At 30.6% G+C, this 24947-nt stretch overlaps 1 protein-coding gene across 1 annotated transcript; it reads left to right on the forward strand.

Moving 5' to 3' along the window:
• Positions 1-3940: 3940 nt before the first annotated feature.
• LOC108552928 (sodium-independent sulfate anion transporter) lies at positions 3941-24397 on the forward strand. The gene is made up of 11 exons (XM_017907627.1): positions 3941-4404; positions 14374-14707; positions 20076-20311; positions 20939-21140; positions 21445-21665; positions 22142-22487; positions 22786-23088; positions 23505-23650; positions 23814-23984; positions 24095-24248; positions 24325-24397. The coding sequence occupies exons 2-11, from the start codon at positions 14515-14517 to the stop codon at positions 24363-24365; spliced, it is 2013 nt and encodes a 670-aa protein (XP_017763116.1). The 5' UTR covers positions 3941-4404; positions 14374-14514; the 3' UTR covers positions 24366-24397.
• Positions 24398-24947: the final 550 nt, after the last annotated feature.

Here is a 24947-nt window from a genome sequence, read left to right on the forward strand (position 1 = left end):
TCATAAAAATTTAATTTGAAATATCTCAAAAATTATCGAGTAGTTGCGGCTATAATGATATATATTCTTGAACTGCATGGCGAAATCTATAAAGCTGTAAATTTCAACTAAATCGGTGACCCGAAGGACTTGCACTTTCCTTGTAAGATATATTACCGTGAGGTTAGCAAGTATATATTAATTTAGCAAATGGAAAGCACGAAAAGTTGCCATAGCTTAAAGGAAATGTATACTGACAATGTATACTAATATTGACGTCCTCCTTAATGATAAATTAAAATTGCAAGAACTAGTAATTAGAATGCAAATTATGCGACATAAATAAGCTTCATTGCACATTCATAATAAGCATTCATGACCAGTTAAATGATTTAGTACAGTTGTATATATTTTTATAGTTACTCTTTCTAAGGTTTTACTTTTTTCTTTTTTTTCGTTCCTTTTTTATTGCAAAAATTCACGAATGGAAGGTAATTAATTGTATAAATTTATTATCGATCCAGTTTAATAATTAATTTGACTCGCATTTTTATCAATAAATAAGAAAACAAAAAAGTCATCCTCTTTTATTTACTTACAGTATTTAAAAAATTATAGCAGACATGATGAAATTTACTAGAAAAACCGTATTTTAGAATATATTTTAAAAAGAACATAAGCAAAATGATATAAAAATATTTTAATTTGAGTACAATAATTTAATTTAAATAAAGATATTTGAATCTGAATTATAACTTTTTAGAGTTGATATTACTGATTAAAAAATATTGAATTATTATGTCTTTAAATTAGTAACAATTATCACCAAAATTTTCAGGAAAGAAGATTAAAGATTTCTATTGTTAAGGAAAATATTTATAAACAAAAAGAATATATTTCCTTTAATATTATAAAAATAAAATTCATCGTTTGTGGCAATGAAATTCGTCTTGTGAGACTAGCCATGGTCTAATGTTGTATTACGTAATTTACCAGAGGCAATTCTATGAATATTAAAATAGAATTATCGATAATAACAGAACTTACATAAGCAATCGATTAAACAATTTCATTTATCAGAGAATTAGTAGAATTTTAATGAAAAACTTTTATTACAGTCACTCAATATTCGTTTGTACTTCAAGCCCTCTGAGAAAGTAATTACGATAGCATACGAACTTCGAATGTGAAGTCAATGTAACAAATATCTGATAAAACGAAATTTATGGTGCATTGAAACTGATGGACAATAGTATAGAAATGGATTATATAACAATATTTACCAACATTTCAGACCATGCAATCATCGAAGGTAATAATTGTATATAAATAATTGAAGGTATGACAATAGAAGAATGACATGCAGGTGAACCGTTCTGCGAACTTTTCTATTGTTTCACTGAAGAAACTATTTCTGGGATTTCAAAACGCATCACTGTTAACCGATTGCCTTAACTTTGGGGTAATTCCGATGCACACAAAGAAAATCCTACTTTTCTATTCTTAGAGACACTAAATGAAGTAATAGGAAATTGTCAGTATTGTACCATTTTTTTCTCCCTCTAATGCTATAAATTCTGTTTTAGATCGAACGTCCATCGCTACTACGTGTTTCAACGAAACGAAGTTTTCCACAGAGAAAAACGTGCCAGGCACAATGAAGCCGGATGTTAACTCCCAGAGAACCGAATCCAATGTAGTTGCTAATCGTAAATGACTTTTTTATTCCATCCGTTCGATTTACAATTTACTTCGAGCAACGATATTATTTTCTGGCTTGATTACGCTAACAATAGGTATGAATTCACATGAATTCCATTCGTGGTAAATATGCGCCAGTATACTTGACTGTGATGTAAGAGAACGGAAATAAAATGCAAGATAGCAAGCGGACACGTAGGAAAGATCTCGGATTCGTAAAGAAGGCAACTGAGCTTATCCTTAACGATCCACGCGACCACCGACCAAATTATGTAACGTTGTAACTGGTAAACAGTAATTAATGTTATCACGGTAAAAGATTTTTAAAAAGGTACTTTCTTTATTGGATGGTTTCAATAATGAGAAATTATAACGGTTTCCCCATATCATTGTGTGATAGTAATTAAGGGTTCTTGGTATCGACAAATATTAATTAAATTGAAATTCAAGTTCTTTAAATTTTATTCATTTATTATTACATGCAGAAGAATTATGAATAAAAACTTTTTGAGGTATAATCAATAGTGGATTTAATAATAAATTATCTACGTAAAACCTTCGTCAAAAATTTGGCTTAAAATCAGATGGCGTGAGCATTGTTCAAATTATTTATGAAGGTTCAAGTTATTTACAAAAACTAAGAAATTTTAATATTTGCAAAAATTGATTTTCCATTTCATTAAAATTTTTTGCATTAAGCAATTTTTTCATCAAATTAATGAAAATTAATTAACGTAATCATAGGTGTTTCGTCTACTTTTATTAACGTTTTGCTAATTAAGAAAATTATATACCTGTTTAAAGAAATGACAATTATTATTAAAATATTTTTTTCAGATACAAACAATATATTCTCCTAGACAATATCTTCGATGAACTGGAGGAGAACATTTTTTATTCTGAAGGAACAGGTTTTTGAAACAAAACAGGCTTCTAACATGTGGGTCAGTATAGTGTAGCACAGAATGTGTGCGAATTTTTATTTAAGATACAGACTAATTTCCTTTCATGTATCTTCTAGATGCATCTTTGTAACTTATGATGTTGAACATATCTTTCGTCTTAATGCAATATCTTTGAATATAAATTTAAAAAAAATGATATAGTATTAAAGTAAAGGAATATAAGAGTATTCAAAAAATTAGACAAAATCCAATTGTTTAATTTTTGATATTCTATTTTCCTCTTTGTTAATATCAAATCTATAATATATTTTAATAAATATAAAGCGATACAAAGTTACATTATGCGTTAATGACACTCGCGAACATGTTTCCGATACAATCTATTTAGTAATCTGATCGTTGTTTAAGAAATTCGAGCGCCATATTTTCAGTATGCTGATTAAGAGACATTATCCTTCGATTCGATTTCTAATTTGTTTTGTTTTTACCTTTTATTACAACAACGATTTCAAAATCGTTATACGTATATGTAATAATCGTGCTCGTTCTTAACAAGCAAAAATTGGATGATTGATATCAATTTCTAACTCAACACATTTATACCGTATATGCAGGCAAAAGAAATAAAATTTATCAGTAACATTAATATTTTCTTGATACACTGTTACTTAATCAATTTTTATTAAAAATGAAATTCATATTGATATTTATGCAGGAAATATAATATATTCTAAGATTTTAATAATTTAAATTTATTATAAAAAATAATTTAAATTTTACGATACTGAAATTTCATTGATGGAGAAGATTCGTTAAATACGATTTGTATACAGATTTTATTGATAAGGTTGTATTGTATAAGCTAAGTTAAACAAAAGCTTTGTCATATCTTATAAAAGTCTGTTCGTATGTTGATAAACTTTAAACTATTAACTAGAAATTATAGTATGACGAAGAAAGGTAAAGTTTAAAAGTTCTACGAAACGAATACCTCAAGAGGCGAGAACAGGTTTCATTACGTTGGAAGTCCATTTACCGCATGTTACGTTAGAGAAACGAACAATCACCGAAGAAATTTCATAAGGAAAGTCTAAAGACAAATCGAGTTATTCACTTTTTCAAAAGTATTCGTGTATTCCCGGGGATTTACACCGGCCGCCTCTTTTTTTTTTTATTTTCATCGCGTTTCAATACACGGTGCTGGTAATACAGTGACCAACGTGTAGCGTGGACTGACTCAGAAGCACGTGACGATGTTTTAGGAGGGTATTAATGCGCAGACGCATCAGCGCACCGCGCAAAGGCGAATTCTTGGCTGTCAAGTTTCAGCTCAGGTGAGCGTTCCTTCAGACACAGTGACGTTTGCAACGTTCGAACGTTTATAAAGGTTTCTGTTCAATTCGCATCGAATCTCTGCGACGAATTCAACGAAAGCATATCAGTGATACTTTCTCGATCGAACGGTAACCTAAATTTTCGTGTAAGGACAAAGGGCTTTTTTGTGTATATAACCTGAACAAATTTTCGAATATTTCGTACGCGACGACAATCGCACGTGGTGAAAATTTTTCTTTGTCTTTTCGTAATTATAGTTTCGATCTTTGTCGTAATATTGTAAAATTGTGTACGGAAACACGTTTACTGCGAAGCCAGTGAACTCTCCGCGAGTGCTCTCGAAAAGAGAGAAAAAAGAAGCAGGAACGTTTCGTGGCGTTCGCAGGGAAAACGACACGCCAGTGGACACGCTACTGGTCATAATGGCTTTAGGAATTACAACTACCGTGGTTCATGGTTGGATGTGATGTGACACTGATACGAGGTATTTATGTATGCAAGATTAGCATTTTATTTGTATATTTGAGAGACGATATTGTGTAGATCATGGAATCGAAAACTACGAGAAAGTAGAATGAACTGAATGAAGATTTTACTAGGATATGGTATGATTTCGAAAAGAAATCGAAGAACGTTATATAGAATGTCAAGAAAGCCATAACGTCCTTAGCCGTTAAAGTCTTAAGATATACATTCCAATCGGAATTATTTTTTATTTTTTAATGAAGCAGAACGTTTCAGGTATTTATCGAATATAATATATGAAAGAAAATTCTATATTGATAATAATATAGTGTGGTAAAAAAGTATTAGGAAAACGAAAATAAAGGAAGCATAATAAAAATGGCAAATAAATTTAAAAATACGCATTATAAATAATATATGGAAATACACATGACAAATTTTACTAAAATTTTGATTATGGAGCGATTAAATAATTTATTCAGATATATTTTCCATTCGGTAGTAACTAGTTTAAATTTTTCATTCGTAATTTTATAAATAATATATTAAAATTTGTCATGCATCTTTATACATCTTACATAAACAAAATAATAAATTAGCTCGAAAAATAATAAAATTATCTAACAAGGACATTAACTATAATCATAGTAATTGGAATAAATTTAAAATAAATAATAGAATTATAAAAAGAAAAATTCCACTAAAATCGATCATAATTTCTAATCATAAACCATAAGACTGAATAAATAGAAAAGATAATTGGTCCATTTACATTAAAAATATATATGAAAAATGAATTATATGAAATTATCAGAAGATAAATATTTTATATATTTTCTTACATCAGCTGCATATTTTAAGAACTTAGAAAGAATTAATTGCTACCGTAACAAATATTCTGTAAAAATTATGTGAATATTACCTCTGTATCGAAGAACCATTTACATTAACTTAAAACATATTCTCTTGTTAGGATCCGTTTAAAATCCTCTGAGAACATCTTACATAAAGCACATAGCACCATATTAATTTAACTACTCGTGCGATATTCATATATTCATATATGAATTTTCATATCAATCATATCACGACTCATGTAAGTAATACAATTTCTCACAATACTATTTTTTATATCTCATGACTTACGTAAATTCACATTATAAACATATTCTTCTGTTTAGGTTAATAACGTACATACAATGCTCAACGACAGTCAAGGGAATTATATCGCTATGAAATATTGGTCGAAGTATATATTGGTAAAGAGAATGAAGCCAAGAAGCTTTTCCAACTCATTGTTACGTTGCACACGCAGTCGAGTGATTTTCATTTCACGCGTGGCCAGGCAAAACGCTAAATGAGATGTATCAATTCGCTGATCGCTTCGTAATATTCACTGGAATCGCCCAGAGAAAGCATCATCCGCTTTTATGTAGGATTATAGGCCTTCTAATAAACTTTCGCACACACTTAGGCGAACAACTGCGAATACGTAAGTGAAACGAACGGTACGAGTGAAAAATATCACGTGCTACCGTAGTCTAGTTACGGAAATTCGCAGACGAATAGCTTCGTGTGGCGATTTGGAATGTATCATAAAATTAAAGAAGAAAAGAGACGAAGAAGTATTACGATACCTTGAAAACAATTGGATCGTCTATTCAAAGAACCATGGGTCCTCTTCTTAAGATATTCGATACATCGAAAGTTACAACGTGCTAACGTATATGCTAGACATTTAGGAATTTAGCGAAATCAGAATTTAGGCCAATAGAAAACAAGATTAAACCGATGATAGAAAGAGAGAAGCATAGTGTCTCGACTGATTTAAAATTTTAATTGAATATTATCGTGCTAGACACGTGACGTTTTCATCATCTCTGATGATCCTTCGTTTTATTCAGTTGTTGAAAAATATGATGCTATAAATTTTCTGTGTAATGTAGGACATTTATCTCTTCTGGTATACTCGTGTGAAAGATCATACAAAAATTAATTACGTATCAGTATTCAGCGAAGCCATTTTTCAATACTTATGATGCTTTTCTAAGAACAGTTACTTTAAAATTAATCACTGATGTCTTGTACAAATTTTGTAAAAGTAATTATAAACGTAGATTTTAATGTATATATATATCTATAATCTATAAATAATGGAAAATTAGCTTGTTTAAGTATCATCCTAAACATAATATCTGTTAGAAAATCTATCTGAATATCACTTTGGAATTATTCCTGTTCATTAAAATTTCAATTTATACTACCTACAATCTACATCTACGTACTTAGTTTACTATTGCAAAATAGATTACAAGACAATAAAAGTAACTTAAAAAAGAAAAGTAGTAAAAAGTTATCGTCATTTGAAGATACACGTTATTCGAATCTGATTAATCCCTTACAAATCTAATATTATCGGATTAGTTTTGGATTAGCTCTGTTTGTTAGAATTTCAATCTTTGTAGAAGTAATTATGGTAATAAAAGTAGTAATAACTGTACTAATAGATGTGAACTTTTAGTATCTATAAATAATGGAAAATTAGCTTGTTTAAGTATCATCCTAAACATAATATCTGTTAGAAAATCTATCTGAATATCACTTTGGAATTATTCCTGTTCATTAAAATTTCAATTTATACTACCTACAATCTACATCTACGTACTTAGTTTACTATTGCAAAATAGATTACAAGACAATAAAAGTAACTTAAAAAAGAAAAGTAGTAAAAAGTTATCGTCATTTGAAGATACACGTTATTCGATAATCCGTGACCAGAGGAGACGTAGAAGCAAAAAGATCAACCGCAAATACGTAACAATGAGGCCTCCACTAGTTTAATTGTCGTCATAAAATTAAAAAATCAACGGACTAACTGTACTCCAAGGAAAAGGACAGAATTTATGCAACGCAAAAGATCACTTTTAAGATATCCACGGGCTCGTAAAATCGGATGCAAATGCTTGGTAACCCTACGAATTATCGGAATTCATTTTTCAAATTCAATTTCAAGAATTACGATCATTTCCAGAAACCCGTTATCGCAAATTGCTCTCCGTTGACTGTGCTCACCGTGATGAGATATTAAAGAAAATAACGAGGTATCCATACCATGACTGACTCATGCTTTTATTTAAAACAATTTCACGCTCTTCTGTAGCTTTTCTTTGTCATAGATTTGAGCGTCGAATCTTCGCTGTTTGATTGTCATAATTAATTAAACACGGTTGACAGAAGGTAACGAGAATTCATGGAACACTTGTAATACCTATGACGCTAGCTTCGCCAAAGTATGCATCAGTATGATAAGGAGCAAGATCTAATCTTGTCCTTTGCCGAATGAAATCGTAACACATAATAATCAACACGTTTATATGCAGGATGCGCGAGGCAGGTTATTAAATCGTGTATGCTCATCGTTAAACTGGTTAGGAAACTGTTTGACCATTTAGAAAGCCAATTCGGGCTTTGAGCAATAACAGATGAATTATTTAATACTTTCACGAAATTATCACCTCCGGTGCGTGGTTTATTACGTGCGTGCAAAAGAAATGTGTGTCGATGACCCACGTCGCGATGTGTCCTCGAGGTCTGTCGGACAATTAAAGTTACGCCAAGCATCCGATTGATAGCGAACAAACGGAAAACAGAGTTTCACATAGGAGTGCCATAAATCCTGTATCTAATGGAGGTAACTTTATATAACAAATACATTAAAGAAGAATGATTTGTTATTTTATATTCGTGAGTACATTAGAATATAAAAATCTTTAGGACCATTCCAGGTAACTATCTTTAACTTGGACATACTTCGAACGCTCTGACCATTTATTTGTCGCTGCTTCTAAAACTTACATATTACATTTTATTTTCCTCAAATTATTTCCAATACATCGATGCCAGAATGAGGTTTATAATAAGTTTCCCTGTCTAAAACATTCATTCAAATCAGTTGGTGGTATGATGAATAAATTCTTCATACAGTTGCAGAAGTTTCAAAAGATTGTAAATTTTCCTTGTGGTTAGTTCCATGTTAACCGCTATACTAATTAAATTCGAATGACGAATGTTTCGTTTCTAAAAACCCACTTAAACAAGATATGTTTGCATTACAAAGAGACAGACACATATCAAAGTTTGAATTTGCTAGACAAAAAGTGTTTTGGTACGAGACCATTTAAAAGAATTACATTATAATTCAGTATAGCCATTCCAATATCCTTCCTCTTGTGCCGATGTTTTCTGAATACCAAAGGGTGTCGTAGCTATCTCAATCTCGAAGAAAAAGGGCTTTTATAATTGATCGATTAGGTTATCCGATTTTTACTTTGCTGTGGATCAGTTAGGCTATATAGAAATATTAATAAACGTTATAAATATTTAGAAATATTAAAAAATACATTCGGAAACGCTATATTACTAAACTACTTAAATACTCTTCAATCCCCGTATTAATACTTAGATACTCACTAAAAATTAGACCTGCATAAAAATATTTTTCTATTCACCGACAAATTTTATTTCCATTATTCCTTACAATAGGATCATTCTGTTATCATTATAAGGTTTATTTCTCAGGAACAGGGTTTATATCGTGACTAAACATAACAAAATTTCCTGAAAATGAATTATGTATGTCTACGATTTCTGATAATAGATCGATTTGATTACTATTATAAACTCTAAATAGTTAAGAATCTATATCATGACATACCATTATATGACAGACCTGAAAAAAGTCCAGCTATTTCTATGATCTCCTACAATAGACACATTTTATTTCTATTGTTTGTTCTCTGGAATAGAATTTACATCGTGACGCACGTAGTCCGTTCGATCTACATATCTTCGTTTTCGATCATTGAAAGGCAAAAATTCGCGCGAACATTTACGATCGACAAAGTTTAAGATTTATCGCGTCTAATTATCGCCTAACGATCATTGATTTATTCAGTCGAATGAGACATATAGTTCGACTAGTAGATCGTGCTGTTATTATGCTTGTGCACGATACTGCTGAATGCGATCGATCGAACGTAACTTGTCGATCGTGAGGAGGCAGTTTAGTAACACTAACGGTATCTAATTACGACGTTGACACAATTCTTGAAGCATCAAATCGTTTCATATGAATGAGCGTCCCCTTATGCTAAACTTCTAACGAAAGAAAAAAAAAATGGTTCTCGTCCGCCTAATCGTTCCATAATCCGTTCATTTATTCCACCCGATGATCGTACAGCAACAATTCCCCGGAGAGAATGTTTGCACGCGAGGCAAGCGGTACAAAGTGCCATTTTCATGTCTTTAGATCGTAAACATTTACACGTGGCAATGTCAGTCGCTCTCTTTCGTAGAAACCTCACCGTATGGATGAAAAAGTAGCCACAGGTTCCTTGCTCGTGTTCTTTTTCTCATTTGACTAGGTTTACTATCCGAGCTGTGAAGATAAGGACTGCGAGAGAGAGAGCGGTAAAAATTAGTCTCGTAAAATTTCAGACAAAAAGGACATTCCTAGGCTGCGCGAATTTTGTTTGTATTTAGCAAAAAGCCAAGTCTGCGTTGGATCAGCATAACATAGTAAATTCGTTTTATTGCGTGTAATAAACTTAGGTAAGGTTGTCAGATTGAAGTTCTTTTACAGATGTACATAATATAATGTGTTTTCTGTGTTAATAAGTTTTAATCGAATGTAATAGAATTCTTTGATTAGAATATAAGTCCCTCGGTCGGTCTTCAGTTTCGAGGAAAATTTGAAATAAATTGCGATGAATCCAGCGTGTCTTTTTATACAGAATGGAGTAATATATATGGTAGAACCGAAAAATGGGTTTTTTATGGAAATTTATTAGGTACACGTGTATTTTACTGGAATACTCATCTTATTGTAGAAACGAAAGTTTCAAAACGATTGCGAATGTTTTGGTTGAAGTAACAATGAAATCTTATTTTATATAGATTACATAATAGAATTGTATGTAAAATCTAATGTATTGCATGTATCTTAACATATTATATTGGCACTGCAATAGCATAGAATTATTTTTCTTGAATGCAAAAAGCAGGTATTCCATATTGTCATACGAGTGTCAGAAAATTTCTTTAAAGTTGATAAATAAGAATGGTCAATGGCCAAGAAATAAGAGTGGTTGACTATATATTTTATTCGCACATGTTCTTTTTTAAACTTTTATTAATTATGGGAAAACAAAGCTTCAGTTAATTACAGCTTTATTATTCCGTCTGAGATCTATCAATTGCTATAAGATACAAGTATAGCAATAAAATCCAATAACATTGCAATAAGCAAATGGAATAAAATTTGTAAATATAAATATTTAAATATACCTGTCATTCTCTATCATGCGATGCTATAGAACAAACTGAACACTCATCAATGAAATATCTGTTTTAAATTTATAGAAGTAACCTCGAGAATCGTATAAAAGCATCAGACCTATTTTAGATCTTCGACTTATTTGGTCACGAGGAATCATCTTCCATTCGATTATATCATTGATAATATATTACCTCGTATAATGATTTGTTAAATATTTTAATTACTAGTATTGGAAAGCTCCTTATTATTCAAAGAACCGTGTTCGAAGAAGCAAACAACCACTGTTAGGTAGTTTGTTGAGAAGTACAGCCACTCGATCGCCACGTGTTCGTTTATTTGTAACCATAATTCTATGCTTAGGTCTAGTCGATGTGACCAGGAATGCTGAATGAGAATTCTAATCACCACAAAGCTTGAAACTCGCGAGTATAAAAAACACAAAAAGTGTCTGACGCAAAGAACCACTTTGCAAAAATCATGTGCACGCAATTACGTTGAGTAAGATCTGAAGCGGATGAACGTATGAAATTACGCTTTTCTAGATTTTCTCAGGTCATTTAGTAACATTCGATGGGAAATTGAAGAGATCCTACGATTATCTGGAAAACCATTAAATTCGTTAACTTAAAATAATTGATCAAAATGAGTTAAATAAATTAAAATTCGTGGAAAAATATTTAGATTCGTATAAAATGTTAGGAATAAATATTGTATTATTTAATTGTATTATATAGATTATCACAGCAAAGTACTGATCTGTGTAAATCGATATTGCTCGTTATAGTTCACGATTGTGATTCCTGATTACGATAATTACGTACTTGAATATGTTATGTTTTGAATACCAAAGATATACTTCTTATAAGTAATTATTCATCGAAGGTGCTTCATCAGCAGACAATCTTTAATCATTATTAAACTAACATGAAATATAGAACAAAACGTATATTCTAAAACCGATAATCATTACGAAACATAGCTGTACTTGCATAATTTAAAATCAAGTTTATTAACCTGCAAATGAATACTGATTTTATTCTTCTGCCAAATCTCTTTAAATTTTCTGACAAAAGATCCTGTTTCTCTCACTACTTCCCAAAATTTGATTATATTTTAATCAAATTTCTTTATTTAAACCATAAACTTCAATCGCATAACAAATATAATTTATTGACAAATTTTATTCCTTACTAAAAATATTTAACCACTCGTCATAAAGACTACAAACACTAAATTACGTTAGTACAAATGTTATAATTACCATAAAATATAGTAATAGTTACCAAGAATTCGTCCATCTAAATGTTATCCAAACATCGTTACTACCAGACAACATATGGTTTCTTGATTATATTATGTTAATTAAGATGAAAGTAATACTATTGTATTACGGTAATCAGTTACACTACGATTTATGAATTATAATTGCATAATGAAGACGTGTTACATACCATTTAGCCACGTGTTATGCCTCGCATAAATCATAAACCCATAACGTTAATTAACAAAAATATCGTTACAGGAAAACTTTCAGTATTGCACGAAAATTCGTTCATAAAATTAGAGGTATCCTTTTCGATTTTCAACTTTAATTCGGCATATTTAACGAGCACACTGGACATCTGAAAAAGGAACTATCCAAAGTTCCGATACATGGATTTCGAGGGCATGACACGGGTACACGACATTTATTTCATTTCGCATCATCTTTTATTAACGAAGGTAAAATCTGCGTTTAAGTGGCCTGTTGCGTAATTCATTCTCCGATGAATGAAGTATCGCTTAAGAAATTTTATAATATCGTATCGGTATCCTTGGCAAATCGTTTTGACATTGATACCGTCGATTTATGCATATGTACGAGCTCTTGTGCATACAACATCGTAAAGATGCTGTGCAACAAGAGATAAAATGGTGGAAAATGCGACGTGCTATAAGGAGGAAACTTTTACCGATAAACAATCGTGTCAGTAATATTTCCGATATCGATACGTTCAGTGTCATTAACATTTTTCCACGTTCGTTTAATTTCTATGAAAAGAATGAGGAATACAGTACACGACAAGATAATGCACTCTATGGTTTCCAACGTTTCTTAAGACTAATGCAATGTATATTAATTTTTTGCATACGTATTTCTTCATATGAGATATCCTTTTATTAATAATATATTGTAGAAGAAGATTAACTATGGTTTATCTCGAATTTAACTACAATAATTGTCTATCATATTAAGTTTAAGAAACAAATAAATAAAAATTATTGGTTTTTACTACATTTATCAAAACATTCTGAAAAACATACTATTCTAGTAATTTGTTTGTAATAATTTGACGATAGCATTGTATCAATCATCTGTTATAAAATCAAATTTTATTGCGATTTTGAAATCTCAAATTCTGATGTGTCCGATGTAAAAATAAAATAAGGGGAAGAAAATATAAATGAAAGTACCAGAGTTGTAAGTTTATAATTATATAATTTCTTCTTTTAAAGAGACACTGTAAATTATAAAACAGTTGTAAAAGTAAAATATATTTCAGAAGATATTCGAATGACCGATATCTCTGCAATTTACTGTCACTGATATAAAAATAAAGAGAAGCATAACGAAAACGAAATATAAATGGAAATCTCGAATTTGTAATTAAAAATAAATCTCTGATCGTGGTTGGTATATTGCGTACCAAGAATGAAGTTGCACATGCGATACACCGCGGAATTATTACTGCGAAAGTCATATTTATATCGGTTTTCGTAAAACATATTACGAAATGTTGGCGAGCCAGCGAAATTTTACGCGAAGCGCAATTTTTACACTCTTACTTGAGAAATCGCAGCTTATCCGCGCGCAGATCTAACATAATTACTTTGGCCATTACACCTAACTTCATATTACAATCTTTGTAATTGTTAGAACTCATGATACCTTGCGTGATTTTGTACACAATTTATTTAACTCTGATTACCGTTTAACCAAATTTTTCCTAACAGATACACTAATTCGGATTTACATTCGAATGAAATATTTCCAAAATTTAAAAAGTATCAAAGATACCAATAATCTAATAACAAATATTTCACGTTATTTAAAAATTAGAAAGATCAAAATATTAATATTCAATACTAGATTGACCAGAAATTCCAAGGATGGGAGGAATATCTTAAATCTGCAAAAAAAAAATGTATTTTCAAGCCACAATTAGGTAAAATTTTGCAAATTCAAGGGAACACGATATATCATCCACTACTCGTTTTATCATCTCTTTAAACTTACTTTTTGATCTCCTTTTTGCCGTCATCGTGTGCAAAGATCTTTTAATGGTATCCCAAAGAAAAATAATAAGAAAAAGCCATCGTATTTCCTTGTTTAACTTCGACAAGAACTTGATCTGAGAGCTGAAAGAAATGCAAACACATTTGACGAACGAAAATAAAACTAACATAACGGGAACAAAGGAAAAAGGTGGTGCAGCGAGAAAATAGAGGTCCTTGAATCCAGCTACGTGTTAAGAAATTCAACTTGGTAAAAGGTGTAATGAATCAAGCAAAAAGCTGGCAAAGGAGTAGCGATGTTAGGAAGCAAATGAAAAGAAATCTAACGGTAAATTGGCTGGAGTTATAAATTAATTAGGTATCTTTGTTTTTCAGGGTCGCAACGCGTATGAATCGAACAATGGAGTTCCTCTGAGCGCAGCTCGTGCAACTCTGCTTCCCTTAGACATCGATATCTCGTCGAGAAATCGTAAAAATTGGCTGACTCTCTTCTGTGTCGAATAATTCCCTGCAAACATGTCCAAATACAATATACAGGAGTTCGACCTCGAAACGGGGAAGCAAGTTCGGTTAACCGGATACAGCAATGCTGCCTTTGAGGATCCGCTTCGAAGCAATAACAATGATTTCGATCAAACCAGCGAGCTCGAAAACAGACTCACCAACATCCATGTTTCAGCTCTAGACAATAAAACTGTGGATAACAGTGGTGAGTTTGAGATCTCTTCTTCTTTTTACTTATGAGGATATATTTAGATATATTATATATTTATTATGTATTATATATTGCAGTAATATATATATTACAGCATTTTAGACAATTAATATTATAGTAAAACAAAATATCTGAATATAAATTTGATATACACAAGTGTATTATGTACACTTGCTGACAAAAATTGAAAAATAATCATTCACGAATTTTTACATATATTCCTTTATTTTCTATAATACATGCATTAAAATAAGAATTAAAATAGTTAAAAATAGGTATAACAAAAATTTTGTGCATCTTGCACCTTAGAGAATAAAGAATACTCAAAGATTCACGTATTTTCTGTATATGACATATACAGAGTATTTTCTTTTCAATTTTTTAATTTCTTTGTAAAAGTGATGCATTTTTTTAAATATTTTTACACAAATATTATGATTGCATGATATAAATTTATGTTCACGCAATTTATGTTTTCCTGTATAAAATTATCAAAATAGAAGAGAATATCAGATAAGTTCTGTAAAGCTGTTCCAGTAGCACAGCTATTAAGGAATGTAATCTAATTTAAAAATAGTGTTTTTTGCGTTCAAGTCTGAACAAAAAATGACAATGCATATGTATTTATAAGTATACATAGAGATATGCGTATACAAAAGAATGTATTGTAGTTACTTGTCATGAATAAAAGATGAAAATATTTTTTGCAATCTACGGATTACTTCTTTTTATAAATTATTTTTTATAAATTCGTTTTACTAATTAACGAAATATTTATAATCTTGATGAATTATTTACTGATTTGATAATAAGTACAGCTCTCATCTAGACTTAAGTAGCAAACAATAAATTATACTCGTGTTATTCCTCTTGTACTAAGGTAGATTTATTAAAATACCATTACATTAGTACGTACATACATTTACATATCCATGACATTTAAATATGACCATGAAAATGGGCATTGAATTTAAGAATGCATAATTTAAATAGAAACTGGACATGCAAATATGTTAAAGTTCTACGATGTCCTTGGTTCTTAAAATTGTGCAAGTGCAATTAATGTTTGTTCACCAAAACAGTAAAATATTATCTGTTAATCGTAATTAGAGAATAATTTGAAAAATAATTGGCCACTATAACTGGAAAGATAACGGTACCTTCTAATTATTACCTCCACCATAAATCTTATTTTAAGTGTTATTAGAATACTGACTGTTACAAGTATCGTTCACGTTCCCCTTCTTTGCATACAAATTTGTTATTTTTATTGTCAACTATATATCTGTTACATATTATATTGTAATATGTAAAATAACATAATATACAATTAGTCACTCATCTATAATATTTTTACTATTAACTGTAAACAATACCAATATCACCTGTTTACTACATTATCACGCACTCCACGTGCTTGCTAATGGATACGTTATTTTTGAACAAATATTTTACTTGTTCACTCATACTCAACAAAGGTTTAAACCTTTTACTCGATGGTCGCAATATTGTCCATTCAACATTCCATTTAAGGTAAAATGTGAATAAATAGCAAGGTAGATTTCGAATCAAAGAGAGGAAAAAAATCTTCATCGGCTTCAAGGCGAATTTATTTTTTTTTAATTGATCATAAATATCAAGCTATATATTAACATCATAACTACCAGTCCCATCGGAATAAGCGAAATCGGATCTTTCGTTTGTATAGTTAGTAGAAACACACACACACACCCACTGACAAAAGTTAAAAGACAAAGTAATCGTTTGAGAATAATTACGTACCTTTTATCTTCTTAGATAGATAGATTAAAATTAAAAATAGGCTTAATTCAAGAGACTCAAAAGGAATTTATTGCTTATCAACGTACAATGCGTTATCTTTTCTTCATATTTTTAATTTTAATATATGCACATGAGAATGTAAAGAATGCACAAAACTACGCAGATCATTTCGCAAATTGACGTTGATTTCTATTGAAACAAATATAATTATTAAACATATAGTTATTTATTTTTATTACACTATATGTATATAGTATATTTCAAATACATAGGTATCTGCATATATTTAAATAGAAATTACAAATCGGTACTCAACAGTCGGTATTCAACTATTAATTACAATATTACATATTTTTGCACATACTGTATATTAACTTAGCGCTGTAATTTCCAACTTATAATTTATGCCTAAATATATAAGCAGATAAAACTGGTCATAAAAATGTCAACGTTAATTCTACCAAACTGACATGCACGTTTCCAATATCTCCCAAAATCAGATGCCTGAAACCATTCATTTTGACTAGTTTAATAACTATAATATTAGAATACAGATCATAAAAAGTAAAATTAAGTAATCTAACGATTATTATAATACCTGTATCATGAAAGTCGCCATTTTATAATCGCAAAGGTATTGCCAACGATTCAATAGTTTAACGTGTCATTATAGTCAATTATACTCGAACGCTGACTGCTTAAATCTTTTTCATGATATAATTACAGTGATTATAAACTTATCGATTCAACGATGCAAACAGTGAGTAACGAAGAATGCGATATAGTGAGTCGATCTACAGAAATTGTGATAACGAAGCAAATTCTGTCGCGAGTCTTTCTTCAAGGCGATGAATCAAATTCGTATGAAGAAACCTTCAGGAAAACACGGCAGTGTCGAAAGATGAATTTCTGGGAAATAAACTGAAAAACGGAAAAAAGGAAAGGGCATCGCTTGTGGTCACATTCGCGGTTAAACAGGTGCATTTGACGCATTAACAGAACACGCATAATTAGTAATGAAAAATGATTTCAAGGTACGGATTCCTCGAGTCTTCTGACTCACTTCGTTGCCATTTGTGAGAGAATGACGTATGCGAAAGCATATTATTTTCGAAGTTACGTTTGTACACGATATACAGTGTATATACACGATTTCATTGAATCAGCTACGACGATTTGCTACTTTGCCCTTCGTCATCTTGTTCTTCAATGTTTTCCTAGTTCTCGTTTAGTACCGAATTTTTTCCTGTGAATTATTTGTTGGTAATTAACTCGTATGAGTAATTTGCCTAGTAGCTTATCCATTGTCACGTCCATTGTCACAATTGTTTCTAGGCTACAGTATAACAAAAACGAAATATTTTTTAATCCATAATTTTATGATATCAATTCAAATTTCCACGAAAACGATATTCCAATTTTCGAGGAAACGTCTCAAACTGTAAAATCGTCATAAAAATAATTCAAATTTCACGCTCACTGATTCGCAATTAGCATCGATTTCACGCATTATCTTTCTAATGAGACTTTAACTGCGTTCTAAATCGCACTTTTTCCTTTTTAACAAAATTAAATGACAATCAACAGAAGTAGATTTCACAATTTTCGTGTGATAAATTCGCGACTGAAATTCAACAGTTTCAGAAAAATATTTCCATCTTTTATCTATTCTGATGTTTATTCTGATGTTTGTCTCCATGAAATCAATCCATCAAACGTTGATACTCCGTGGCACTTAATGCTGCATCGCATTATTTCACGTGACAATCGAATACAAAAAAGGGACCAGATAATCAACGATGATTTGTTATATACAACAGACGTTTGACAAATGTATTGAAAGATCGTTGAACAAGCTTCGATGATAACTTGTCGAGAAATAATGGAATGTGTACGCGTCGCAGAGGCCTGAGAAGCGGTCTAGTTGGAAATAAATTATACAGGAACATTCTCTAAAGAGGAAGAAATGAACGATTCTTGAGAAATTAGACTCGCCAATTGGACCATCTATTAGACAATCTATTAGATGAACAAAATCGTGAAAATTCCTATGAAACAAAAGAAACTATACGTTAAGTATAAACTCCAACCGAGTTGCCGCTACATCCACTGAAAACTTGCTATTTTCTTTAACACTGAACTTGTTAATACTTCTTATAATCTGGTCCAGCGTATCACACGTGATTCCTTCCTGGTCGATGATAATTAAGAAATTCGTTTCTTCTCGTTCCTTTCGACTTTCTAAAAGATGAATCCGTTGGATCGTGATCATCCTAATTAAAGCGCGTAACAAGCTACGAACTGTGGATCCGGTGAAATTTAATTTAACGTAGGGAATATAATGTCAATTGAATGGAAATCAGTTTTTTCTGAGCGGCAATTTTATTCCTTGCAAGCATCACGTGCTAACGTGGAAAACCAGTTAAACCTGTCTAACTTCACTTTTGGACGCAATTATCACCAGTTATCCGGTAACTCCGGCAGCATGCCTGCCTGCATACATTATGGTAATCTTAATATGTAGATGCCTCGTGACTGCAATTTTTATTTTACCTTCTCCTTTTTCTATTTTGATTCCGATCATAGTACTTTCTAAATCCGCTTGTCGAAAAGGTCGTCACGCGATCCGAAGAATCTACATCTCCATCCGGAATTCCACAGGCGTGTTAACTAATTTCTGCACGTTTCATCGCCCACTATTAACATCTCGTGGTTAACTATGCGATAATCATTGTTACACTCAAGTATTTGCACGTATCATTATCTCATCCGTGAAATTTCACCCAGTTGTATCAATATAATATAAGTGGCCATAGCACCTTTGCTGGTCGCGTTAATTTCAGGACATTCGATGACTTTGAACAATTCCTATGTAAATTAAATCTAGTAAAGTAAATGTCATACACTGCTTTTATAATTTATCTTCGAATGCTTGCTTGTTAGTTTTCGCTTCATTAGCTTGCTTCATAATTACTTGGAGCTTTGTTTTCCGGTCAGATACAAGATTTAAACCAATTATTCGATGTTGATTACATTACAGAGAGAGATAATAAAAATAAATGATAGTAATATGATTAACTCTTTTTATATCACGTACATTGCGACAAAATATTATTTAAACGAATCAAAATGACTGGTTCCAGATTTTTTGTATTGCCAATTACTGCAAATGTACAGTTGCTTTTGGCAAGATTAGTATTCTCCTCTGTTAAGATAGAAATTTAATTATATGTACCTATTTATTTTTATCGTACTGCTTTGATTATATGTTATTATTAGCTATGTACAGTGTATTTAAATAGAGATTAACACATCGATAATCTCAGTGTTAATAAATTTCCCTAATTTATTTCCAATGATTTTCTCTATATACTATCACGATTATCTTAACACCTAACATCCAATAATCTTCTCTGCGAGGTAGAACAAGCTTGGAATAATAATTTTGAGGAAGATCAAACTATCGTAGGTTTTCCTAAAACATTGAAAGACATTATAATTTATATCTTATTTTTCCATAATGGTACAAGATGATAATAATAAAAAGTGAAACGATTTAACACGGTATTATTTGTTTCAGATCCACAAAATCCTGAAAAGAACCTGTTATGCTCTCTGGGTAGAAAATGGCTGTATCAACGAATTAGAAAATCCTGTAGGAAAAAGTTGCTTTATAAAAGAGTACCTATAGTATCGTGGATACAAAAGTATCGCAAGGATTACATAGTAAGTGATCTGGTTGCCGGTATTACCGTAGGCCTTACCGTTATACCACAAGCAATAGCTTATGCGAACGTCGCAGGACTTCCTTTGCAGGTAAGAACATATATTCGTTTACGTTTGGAAAATTCTCCTAAAACAAACTCGTTCATTTTTGCTTCACGTTAAGTACTTGATATCGTATCATTATTATCCTATTCACTAATTTTCATACGTGTAAAATATTTTTAGCATAATTCACTTTTTGTCGTATATCTATTGCCCTTTATAGGAATTCAAAATTTAATATGAATAGTGACTCGATGTATAATTTCAAATGTTCCTATTGGAATTTTAAAAAGCACATCAGGTTTTCGAAAAAATTTCGCTGAACACTGAAACTACCAATCTTTAATATATGTTTAAATACTGTACTTATAGATCATAACAATTAAAGAATCAGGGTGAAATTAGATAGGTGCATATAGATGTACATTTGTGTAAATCGATAAAAATTCAAATTAAAGTTGTCAAAAACAGTTGCCTTCGATAATTAAAACAATAAAATGTTTATCACTAGTCATTTTGACTTGTTGATTGTCTTACAATTAGTATATATTTATTTTCTTATCATTAAAGCTTTTATTTTTATTAGTTTTAATATTCAAACAAATTTAATGTCATTTTGTCGTAATAATTTATAATTTGTAATAATTCCTTGTTAAACATTTTTTTATTTTGCAGTATGGTTTATATTCGTCTTTCATGGCATGCTTCGTGTATACCATCTTTGGATCCTGTAAAGATGTGCCAGTCGGTCCAACTGCGATTATCGCAATTTTAACAAGAGAAACATTACAGAAATCAGATTTAGGCCCTGACTTTGCAGTCCTTTTAACCTTCATCTCTGGCTGTGTGTGTTTATTAATGGGAATTTTACATTTAGGTAATTCATCATCGAGCATTTTCTAATCAAAAATATAATAAACTCTCAAAACACTAAAAATTGACGAATTATATTCTACATGTTACATTTGATAAAATAATTTCAAATTAAATAACGATGAAATTTCAACTTTATATTATAATCTATGTACACAAGGAAATTCAAAATGTTCGTAAATGATTATATACATGTATATATATATATATATATCTATTTAGATGAAAACATTTTAACTATGTTGTTTAATAAACAACATATTATTTAATAATTATTTAATAAATATTTGCAAATTTTCTGTTATTAGGTTTTTTATTGGACTTCATATCAGGGCCAGTTTCGGTGGGTTTCACATCAGCGGCAGCAATCATTATTGCTACCAGCCAAGTGAAGGATATCCTAGGCATTCGTATAGGTGGTAGTAAATTCGTCGAAGTATGGCAAAATATATTTGAAAAAATCGGAGAAACGAAACTCTGGGACACTGCATTGGGCATTACTTGTATAATCGTCCTTCTTCTTCTTAGAGTTAGTATTGTCTCCTCGATTAACGCAAAGTAATAATTAATCCTTATAAAGTTCAACCATAGTAGCGTTGTTCCTCTTCATCTCCATACCTGTTTACATAGGCCGGCACGTGCTAGTTCTAATGAGTGATTCGTCACGAGTTATTTTATTCATAAATTCATTCCGTGCAATTATGATATGTTATTTTTACACTACATTGTCACATGTTAGATAAACAAATCGATAATTCGATACTTCCTGAATACCGCTCATTGAAAATAATTTAATGATTTAAAACATGAAAACATATGCTTACAAATAATTTTTGGGGTATATGACATAAATAATACGTGCATTGATTAAAATTAATTCGATTTAAATTTAAATTTTTTACATATTTTTGTTACTAAAATGTTATTTGTTATTTATTTGTTCCACATTCTTCTTTTGACAAAATAAAATAGGTAAAATTTTACGCGTTCCTTTTGTTCTTGCAGAAAATTAAAGACATACCATTTATGCAAAAAGCGGCAAAAATGTCATCGAAAGTACAAGTAGTTATGCAAAAGTCACTCTGGCTGCTATCTACGGCTCGAAATATTCTTGTGGTCCTCGTTTGTGGTGTTATGTGCTGGCTCCTAGAAAGTCACTTGGGTTCCTCGCCTGTTAGACTGACGGGCCACGTTAAACAAGGACTTCCGGAATTTCGGCTACCACCATTTCAAACCTACCACAAAAACGAAACTTACGACTTCGTTGACATGGTTTCCGCCCTAGGCTCTGGATGTCTAGTCATTCCTTTATTGAGCCTTTTAGAAGCCATCTCTATTGCCAAAGTCTTTAGTAAGTTTCATGTCATACATTTCTTGTCAATTATATAAGTTCTATTTTCAAAATAAGATTTTTCTATATCTTAATAAAAATTAACGAATTCAATTAGTAAAAATATTATAAATTAACCGCAAAATTAATACTAAAAAGACAGCAGATTTTGTTTAAAAAGGACAGTTGCTATCCTGAATTTTAAAAATACGAAACAAAAACTATTATTAAGAATTAATAATATGTCATATTTATAATGATTACACTTGTTATTATAAAAATCTAATGCGATATTTATGGAAATTGCATTTTCTTATAGATGAAGGTAAACCAATCGATGCAACGCAAGAAATGTTGGCTTTAGGCGCATGTAACGTTGTGTCAGCTTTCGTTTCTTCCATGCCCGTTAGCGGTGGCCTCAGTCGCGGTGCCGTAAATCATTCATCTGGAGTAAAGACGACTCTTGGCGGTGTTTATACTGGCATTTTAGTACTTGTGTCACTTCAGTTCCTCACCCCGTATTTATACTATATTCCTAATGCCGCCCTTGCGGCGATCATCATTGCAGCGGTTATCTTCATGGTAGAGTTGCACGTAATCAAACCCATATGGCGAACAAAAAGTACGGAATGTTTATTATTTTATAAGCAAAACATTGCATAGTTTTGTTCTTCGAATAGTATTTTGTTATTGCAAAAATTAAGCGTTTAAGTAACAAACTAATTTAATGTCATTTATCCTTATGCAGAATATGCATATAGAATGCTAACTAATTTTTATATGAGTCATAGTTTATAAATAACTAGAAAGCTTTAAAGTATTTTCTCATATTTACTTGAACTTTGTGAACAATATTTTATGAATTTACAAAGCTTTTGCAAATGCCTGTAATCAGTTTTATGTAATTTTATATCAATTAGTGTTAACTATATTAAATAAAACTTTAAGAAACAATTCAAAATAAAAAATATACATTCAGAATTTATCCATCTACCAAAAATTTAATAAATGTAATTAATATATTTTTTTTTTTTTCAGAAATTGATCTCATACCAGCAATAGCTACATTTTTATGCTGTCTTTTTATAAGACTTGAATTAGGTATAGTAATTGGTATTGGTATAAACGTTTTGTTCCTACTTTATGCTTCAGCGAGGCCGTCATTGCGAGTTCATAAAGATACAGTAAGAAAGCTTTCATATTATAATATTCTTGCTAACTTACCTTCTGTATTTTATACTTAACGAAGAAATAGTAACGTAATACTAAAAAATCCTACCAAAATAGTAAAAAATAAAAATCTTATTCTTTCTTTCACTTTTTATATTATTCGCAATACTGTTTCAGAGTATTAATGGTTATGAATATCTTGTCATAACACCTGACAGAAGCCTTGTTTTTCCGAGTGTCGAGTACGTGCGAGCTGTAATCAGTAAGCAAGGTACGAAACAGGGAACCGCCGTCCCTATTGTCATAGATTCTACGCACATTCAAGCAGCAGATTTTACAGCCGCGAAGGTATATTATAAAATACCATCTGAACATATAAGTTACAAAATCATCGATCATAAAATTGATTAATAATAACTAATAATTCATTTATTACAATGTGCATGTCCATTATTTAGGGAATAAAAAGTTTAACAGAAGATTTTTCTAAACGTGGACAACCTTTGATTTTTCATAATTTGAAACCAAGTGTCATTGAAATTTTCAAAGGTGTAAAACCTTCTGGTTTGAGGTGTAGTTCTAGTGAACTTGAACTTAATGACTGTTTGAAAGGTAATTAAAATGCTTAATAAAATAGAAAATTATATATATAATGTATAATTTATATAAAATTTTTATTTATTTCCAGAATTTTCGAATATTTCATCGGCTACTATGAACGGGTACTGATGATATTTAGGTTTTTAAAAATTGTGTCCCGGAAGTACTTTTTTTATTTTATATATCAGTATTATATTAACACGAAAACAAACAATAATATAGACAATATTATGATAAGAAAAAGAAATTTGTTAATAATTATTATAAAATAATAATTAGCCCTTTTGACACAATAGTTAATTACAGTTAATTACATGATGTTTCACATATTTACATGTAACAAAATAAAAATTTGTTTACTAAAAATGTGATATGCATTAGTGATGTGAATTAATTTTAAATATTATAAGAAAATATGATAAAAAGTTAAACTACTAATATTGTGTCAAAAGATTCCATTATTATAATATAAGTAAATTCGTAGGGTGTATATATAAATATACAAATGACACAAATCTATATAATATCAACACAAATCCATATAAACAACAATAGTATTTTACATAATTTTTTATACACATGTACATGTCTATTTAAAAATAGCTTAAAATGTATTTAATATCCGTTTATACCTCATATTATTTTCAAAAATATCAAATATTAAAGAATATTTTAGGTACAGTATTCTGAGTTTTAGATAACATGCCACAA

The sequence above is a fragment of the Eufriesea mexicana genome, unplaced genomic scaffold (genome assembly GCF_001483705.2).
Source record: "Eufriesea mexicana isolate 0111107269 unplaced genomic scaffold, ASM148370v2 scaffold33, whole genome shotgun sequence".
In the NCBI taxonomy this organism is placed as follows: Eukaryota; Metazoa; Arthropoda; class Insecta; order Hymenoptera; family Apidae; genus Eufriesea; species Eufriesea mexicana.